The sequence below is a fragment of the Peromyscus eremicus genome, chromosome 3, assembly GCF_949786415.1.
Source record: "Peromyscus eremicus chromosome 3, PerEre_H2_v1, whole genome shotgun sequence".
Taxonomy (NCBI): Eukaryota; Metazoa; Chordata; class Mammalia; order Rodentia; family Cricetidae; genus Peromyscus; species Peromyscus eremicus.
In genome coordinates this window covers 15,816,556-15,824,571 of record NC_081418.1, presented here as the reverse complement: position 1 = coordinate 15,824,571, position 8,016 = coordinate 15,816,556, and the positions used below count along the sequence as shown (strand labels likewise).

At 47.0% G+C, this 8,016-nt stretch overlaps 1 protein-coding gene across 1 annotated transcript; it reads right to left on the bottom strand.

Moving 5' to 3' along the window:
* Positions 1-3,837: 3,837 nt before the first annotated feature.
* Positions 3,838-7,682, bottom strand: Fzd1 (frizzled class receptor 1). Its single transcript, XM_059257311.1, has one exon. The coding sequence runs from the start codon at positions 7,570-7,572 to the stop codon at positions 5,638-5,640; it is 1,935 nt and encodes a 644-aa protein (XP_059113294.1). The 5' UTR covers positions 7,573-7,682; the 3' UTR covers positions 3,838-5,637.
* Positions 7,683-8,016: the final 334 nt, after the last annotated feature.

The window sequence follows — 8,016 nt, the reverse complement described above, 5'->3', positions numbered from 1 at the left end:
TTGTGGTTTGTTCCATCATAGCTCCTCATTCCACTCAACTTCTGTTGATTGGCACTTACTGTGAAGACATGTTACAAAGGCCTGAACTCACTGGCTTTCCATCTGGTCGTGACAAAACACTACAGTCACAGTGGCACACTTTGAATGCTGTGACCAGCATATGAGCTTTTTTTAAAAATGCAAAAATTTATTTTTATTATATATTGCCATTGTACTTTGCTCATGTTTACTCAGCATATACTTTCACTTTATTTTATGGGAGGGCAGTTTAGACACAGAGTTTCAACTACCCATTTGTTCAGAACTTTTTTGATTTTACTACTGGAACCTCTCTGTCCTGAGGGAACCTGGATGGTTGGATATCTTACTGGAGCAACTACAAGTTTTTGGCAGGGATTTTATTAAAATTAACATTTAAAAATATTCATCAAGAGATGGAAATGTAAGGTCAAGAATAGTCTCTAAAGCTACTGTTTTTTATTTAGATAGGGTCTCACTATGTAACCCAGAGTGATCTGGAATTTATAATATTCCTAATACTACCTTCCAAGTGCTGGGGTTGTAGTTATATGCCACCATGTCCCATCTACTTCTAAAGAAAAACATACTCCTAACACCGGAATAGCACATGGCATGTGGAAAGGGTATCAGCCAGACTGTATGACTTCTGGGTACTGCGGCTACAGTTGTGAAGACAAGGATTTCCAAGGACAAGAGCACAGTGTATCTCAGAGCGCTGCGTGTAAGCAAGGACATGCTGCCACCTTGAAAGGCAATAAAGACCACCTTTTGTCCATAGGGGATGCTGCCGTTATTTCCCTGAAAATTTAATTCAAACGGGTACTGAGATCTGAAACATGGAGATATCTACAAATTAGATGGATACTTGGTATTCTTAAAGGAAAGAAAAGAAATCCAGGCCACAAAGAACTATCTCAAAGCAGCACCAGCAGGTCTTTTGATGTTAATCACTACATTACTATGAACATGTTTTGAAAATCTACACTGTGGATGAAATTTCTTGGGATCGTTATATGAACTATGCATATTACAAATATTAAAACTTAAAAATTGTTCTCATGTGTTAAGTTCACCTTTTTTTAAAAAAGTATGTGTGCAAATCAATTCTAGTTGAATACTTCATATTCCTTTCAAATTAGTATTCCAATATTAACATGAAGAAAGCTCAATATTACTTGAGATCTACCCTCAACTGTTTCTCTAGAATATGAATATCTTAAAGAAATTCATTTCTATTCGAAGTGGCACCTTATTTTTTTCAAGGAACTTTAGAATCTAAAACTAATTTTGATGCACAAAACATCATATGTTCACATGGTTACAGATTCTACTTAAATTTACTGAATCTATCACATGAAAGATTTCTGTGAGAAAGCCTTCATATTTAACCTGTTATTAAAGTCCCATATTGATCTAGAGACAAAATTATTATAAAGCAACTTGACTCTACAATGGCAGAAAGACACTTTCCACCTTGATAAAAACTCAAGGCAAATTATTGTAGAGATTATGCTTTAACTGTCAGGTTCTAAACAAACTGCTTTGTTGCAATAATTGCTACAACTTGACATGTCTGCTAAAAAAAGTGTGGTCTGCGTGCACAGAAATGTTCAATCCCCTCAATCCTAAATTTTAAGGAAATTTTGAGCCACGAGGAAGCTCAGTGATTTTCCCTTTTTGGAGGTTGCTGACACTTGTTTGGCAAGTCCCTTCTAAGACACTATTGCAAATGTAAAGGCCTCAACATAACGGTTTTGAATGTAGGTAACGTTACAAAGCGTCAAATTCTCATGAAGCCCATGCCTTATTTCTGCTCCCACAGGTCAATCCTGCAAGACTTTGAGACTGGTGTGTTTTAAAAGTATTCCATGACAATGTCACTAGTGTCCTCATGTAGACATATGCAGTGATCTTGTTTTGTTTTTAATTCCTTGTACTGCAGTTACATAAAAATAAAATCATTATCTGAAATATATCGAGGGTTTCAATGTCATGCCACCCTCCTTTCCTAGTTAAATGCTGGCTCTTTAATAATCATGTATGTATGGCAGAAGGCTTCAGTGCTCCCAGTGGAGACAAAAGGACCAGGGCTCTAAACTGAGGCTAACAGGAGACCATTGCAGAACAGCTGAAATGGAGCCTCTGCTTCCTTTGCATATGCTTGGTACTCCAGCCTCTGAGACGAAAAATACAATTCTTTGTCTCCTAAATAAATTCTTTTCACCAAAATAAAATTTCAGTGAAAAAAAATAATAGGAGCGTCAGGGGGTTTTCATGTTACAATCACATTTACTGTAAAAGCTAAATCAAGTACACTGTGTGTGGGGGGGGGTTGACTCCAACAGAAAGCTGGCTTATACACACACACACACACACACACACACACACACACACACACACACACACATCCAAGCAAATCAAATCATTTGAAAATAGGGTTTGTCATGGAAACAGCATTCTAATGGGATCATATCATCAGTGGCTTTATGGTTTCCCAGGTAAGTTCTATTTTGCCATCAATACTGAATGAAGCAAAGCCAAGCCAAATCAAACAAAAACCGCCCTGGTTTTATGTATCTCCTATGCCTTAAAATAAATTACTTTCCAAAAACAAAGCCTGACAGTGACTTAAAATACTGTTTGAACGTTTGACTACAGAATCTCAAACCTTTCTGTGTCAGGTTCACATCTGCAGCATTTTAAGGACACCCACAATAAGACTGGTTTTGACATTTAATCCTAGGACAAAAATTAATGAATTGTTTTGAAATTTTCTCCCAGAAGTTACATAATTACCTAATGAGACATGTTCTAATTCAGTTACAGAATTATTGTTTTTCATGTATATCTATATATAAAAGCTTCTCAAATACCACCTTTTCAATTACTGCAAAAAAATGAAAATATTGTTTCTTGCTAATTAAAATGATATGTTTTCTATTAAATTAAAACTTAAATGTCTTAAAATGAATTAAGACTTACAACACAATTTTCTGACAACCATGAAGGTCATTCTACTCTATTGATGGTCTTCTCTTAGCCCTTTGTCCTTTTATTTTTAAAAGTAATGGGAAAATATAGTAAAGGTATTTTTAATCTCCAGATACTTGAAGTTTTCCAGTAGTGTTCCTTTCTCATACCATTTCCATATTATAAAATATAAATTGTGTATTTCTATTTTAAAATTTAATGTGTATATAGTCACATGTATGTGTACAGGTACATACATACACATACACGTAAATTCTGAGGATGAGTAGGTCAACTAGGAAATTCCTCAGGGAAAGGCTCTTTGAACAATATGAAAATGCAGTCTTCAGATGCAAACAAAAAAGACTTCCATAGTCTACTGCTGTCTTAAGATGCTTACGAACCGAGTCAGTGGCCGCTTACGGATTGCCTGTTTATGTTTTTGGAATGTGCAAGGTAATGGTAAGATAAGACAATACCTCATAGAACATCACAAAGGCGAAGACTGAATGATAAACCTCCACATAATAAAAGTCATGTAAATGCAGCCCTTGGGGGGAAAAAGCTTCAATGTTAAAAATTAGAGTTATCTTTTAATAATAATATCGTTTGATACTATTATTATTCAAAACAACATTGAAGCCTTCTGTTCTCTGCTGTGAAGAAAACAGCCTTTGCGTGGGACTTCATAGATGCCACTCAGAAGGAAGGCAGACTGAGTATTCTTTGGACTCGACTTTCTCTTCCGTTCTTTAGGCTTTGATATTGTGGGGCTGGTTGTGAGGCATTATAAACTGAGAAGACAGTTCAGATAGGTCTATTATTTTCAGGCACAAAACAACGTAATTTCGTACAAAACTTTCACTTTTTTATTTGCGAAATTAAAAATATGGCATTTTATATATATAAACTTCTATTCCTCTATAAATATAAATGGTTTTGTGATAAATGAACAGAATAAATGCATACCAAATTCAAAAACCAATGTCATTTTTGGAAATGACAGCTATAGATAAATTTAGGTCTTAGGTGCCGGCATTTTTGATAAACTCTTAAAAGTTTAAACACTACAATCAGGAGGATTGCTTTTCTCCTCTTCATAGAGAACTAAAGTGAATGTTTGTAAATGGCTTTGAGAGATTTACACTTGACACACTGCCGTAAATCCAAACAGGAGCACACACGGTAGGATGCAGTGGGAATGTACACACTTCCGATTCAGCATGCATGCCCGGATTGTATTTGTTTCTCTCACCCATCTATTAGTTTACCTCCTGTGCCTTCTGAAGTATACCAGGCTACTCCTGGGGGTGTGGATGGTTCCTCCCTCAGAATGTGTTGCTGAGTAATCATAATGTGTTCATAGTGTACAACTTCTCCGTTGGAAAGTTGATATAAGTCTAATTATAATTTGATTAAAACCAGGAAACAGCATTTCATTTTGAGGAAGTCCACTCCACTGAGATCTCCTTCAGTTTTTCATATTTTCTGTATGCTCTGCTATCCTGTTAAGGAAAGCAAAGATCGGCTCCTTCACTAAGCTTTCCAGGCGACCTCAAAGTCTCCATTTCATAGGATAAAAATCTAAAAGCAGGCAGCCTCACAGGAGGGGGGTGGGGTGGGGAGCAGGTTGCCAGCCATCAAAATGTAATTAGAACACTTTATAATCTCCTTCTTCCGTTTCTTCCAACCCACACAAAGCTCTTCCACAGTCTCACTAATGGCCAAACCCATAGCAGGTTTTAGTCACTAAAGTAAAAGAGCTCACCCATAAAAGTCAGCCTTTCCAAAGTTAGGCATTGGTTACCGCACTTACTCTCTGACCAATTTAGGTAGGAACATCTGGGCGGGGAACATCAGGGTAGAGGGAGGTTGGGTCAATGGGCAGTGATCACCCTGCGGGCCTCTATGAAGCTGGAAGGTGGTTCATCAGCATCGGGAAGTCACAGGGACAAGCCTCGCACTCTGCCTCTGAAAGGGGGAGGGGACTGGGATGGGCGGGGCCCACCTCGGGAGCGGGGAAACTTTGTGGAGTTCTGCACCTTAAAAGTTTCCACGCAAGCAAGGGGCGGGGAGGTGGGGGGAAGCTGAAGGAAGCAGTGGGAAATGACCCTGGAGAGGCAACCCATGTCACAGCCCGCAGTGCGATAGCCAGGCCCATGCTCCCACGACTGGGCTAAGGGCACAGGGCAGAGCACTCAGCAAGTGTGCTCTGTGTTACCTCCTCTGCAGTCTTCCGAAAAAGGCAAGTGAGAAAAGCTTCAAACGCTTAAACCGCCCTAAATAATTAAACATTCTTAAAAAGAAAAAAAATTCGCGTTGTTCGGTAGTCTTTAAATACAAATATACTTACAAAAATCTTACACAGGCTATTTACAATCATAAAAGCGTACAGTCCTGGTATCAGAGCTAGGGCTAGAGAGATAGGTCCACACACACCCCTCTGGCAGTTGGGCCCTCTCTTTCCTTTACCCCTGGGACGGAAGCTTTTGCAGGAGCTGTGCTGTTTGTTGAAAGGAGCCTGCAAAAGTTGAGTGTCTAGCAAGGAAGCCCGGAGTGGTGAGGCTTGGCAGGAGTTCCTTGGGGCCAGCTTTCGGGGCCAGGGCTGGGATCCGACCAAGAAGCTGGGAAGGCAGAGTTCGGGTCTCAGACGGTAGTCTCCCCCTGTTTGCTGTTGGTAAGCCTCGTGTAGAACTTCCTCCAGGAGTTCAGTGTCTTGCCAGACCAGATCCAGAAGCCCGACGTGATGCCCACGATCAGCGTCATGAGATACTTGATCATGAAGACAGTAAAGTCGGGAGTCATGGGCGGGTGTGGTGGGACGCCTCCACCGCCCTGGAGGTGAGGGCAGGGGATAGCATAACTCTTGCAGCTCTGGGCCACCCAGCTGCGTTCCCACTGGTCCCGGAAGGCCTGCTCGTAGAAGTAGCAGGCGATGACGATGGTGGCCGGCACGGTGTAGAGCACGCTGAAGACTCCGATGCGCACCATGAGCTTCTCCAGCTTCTCGGTCTTGGTGCCATCGTGCTTCATGATGGTGCGGATGCGGAAGAGCGACACGAAACCGGCCAGCAGGAAAGAGGTGCCGATGAACAGATAGACGAAGAGCGGCGCCAGCACAAAGCCACGCAGCGCGTCCACGTTGTTAAGCCCTACAAAACACACTCCACTCAGTACATCGCCGTCCACCTGCCCCAACGCCAGGATGGTTATAGTTTTGATGGCTGGCACAGCCCAGGCGGCTAGGTGAAAATACTGTGAGTTGGCCTCGATGGCTTCGTGGCCCCACTTCATGCCGGCTGCCAGGAACCAGGTGAGGGACAGGATCACCCACCAGATGGAGCTGGCCATGCTGAAGAAGTAGAGCATCATAAAGAGGATGGTGCAGCCCTCCTTCTTAGTGCCCTGCGCCACCGTGCGCGCCCCGTCCTCTGCAAACTTGTCGTTACACACCACCCGGTCCTCCAGCAGAAAGCCGGCGATGTAGGCCACGGCCACCGCTGTGTAACAGCCGGACAGGAAAATGATGGGCCGTTCCGGGTAGCTAAAGCGCCGCATGTCCACCAGGTACGTGAGTACCGTGAAGAGCGTGGAGGCGCAGCACAGCACGGACCAGATGCCAATCCAGGTGCGCGAGAAGCGCAGCTCCTCCGGCCCAAAGTACATGAGCCCGTATACCTTAGTGGGTTCGCAGGGCGCGCCGCAGTCCTTCTCCCCTAGAAAGTGGTAGTTGAGGTAGGAGGGCACCCTGAGTGCGCGCGGGCAGGAGAACTTGCCCCGCTCCACCGGGCCGGCACCCCCCGGGTAGCCGCCGCGATAACCGCCACCGTGCTGCGGATTACTGGTCCAGAACTCCGGCAGCAAGGAGGGAGTCGGGGTACCTTTGTCGGACGTGTTCTGGCCCACGCACAGCTCTCCTGCGCCATGCACCGGGAACTTCTCGCACTTGAGCGTGTCTGGCCACTGGAAGCCGAACTTGTTCATGAGCGCCTCGCAACCCTGGCGTGCGCGCTCGCACAGGGAGCGGCAGGGCGGCAGCGCCTGCTCCAGCACGGTGCACACAGGCGCATACATGGAGCACAGGAAGAACTTGAGCTCGGCGGAGCACTGCACCTTCACCAGCGGGTAGAACTGGTGCACCTCCAGGCCCGCGTCCTCCTGATTCGTGTGGCCCAGCAGGTTGGGCATGATGGTCTGGTTGTACGCGATGTCCGTGCACAGAGGGATGGATATGGGCTGGCAGTAGCCGTGGTCCGGGATGGAGATGCCCCGTTCGCCGTTGTACTGCTGCCCGCTCTGCTGCTGCTGGGGCGGCGGCGGGGCTTGCTGGCCCGGCCCGGGTACCTGGCCCGCCGCCTGCGCTCGGACCCCCAACAGCAGCGGAGCCTCCAGCAGCCACAGCAGCAGCAGCAGCAGCAGCAGCCCTCTAGGCCAGCGCCGGGGGTCAGCCCGGGGGCGGCGGGGGCCGGTCGTGTCCCCGCGCCCCACCGCCTCCCGCCGGCCCGGGAGAGCCCCGGCACAAAGTTCCCAGCTCGGCCGGCCGGCGGCCGGGGACTCGCTAGGCGCCGCCTCCTCAGCCATACTTTTTGGGCTCCCTCCTCGGCGCCGGTCGGCGGGGGCAGGCAGCGGCGCGGCGGGTGGCGGCTCCCACTGTGCTCGGGGAGATCTGGTCCCCGCCCGTGCCCTCCGTCGGGCTGCGGTCGCGCTCCGCCCGCTCCCCGGGATTCTGCTCTGAGTCCCGCAGCCGCCGCCGCCGCCGCAGAAACTTGCGGTTCATGAAGCGCGGGCGGCAGGGAGAGCGCGAGGGGTCCCGGCGCGCCGGGGTCGCGTCCCTCCTTCCCGGGCCTCGGCGGGCTTGTGGCTCTCGGGCCGCGGCGCCGCGCTAGTGGCCGCAGCCGGGGAGAGGAGCGGGCAACTCTCGGCAGCCTCGCCGCCGCGGCGGGTCCCCCCTGCGCCTCCGCCTCCTCCTCCTCGGCCGCCGCCTGACCATTTGTGTCAATCCCTCAACTCGCTGCCTCTCCTCTC

What these genes read in the sequence shown, in the direction of transcription:
- Fzd1 (XM_059257311.1), bottom strand. Translation starts at nt 7,572, where the DNA reads ATGGCTGAGGAGGCGGCGCCTAGCGAGTCCCCGGCCGCCGGCCGGCCG.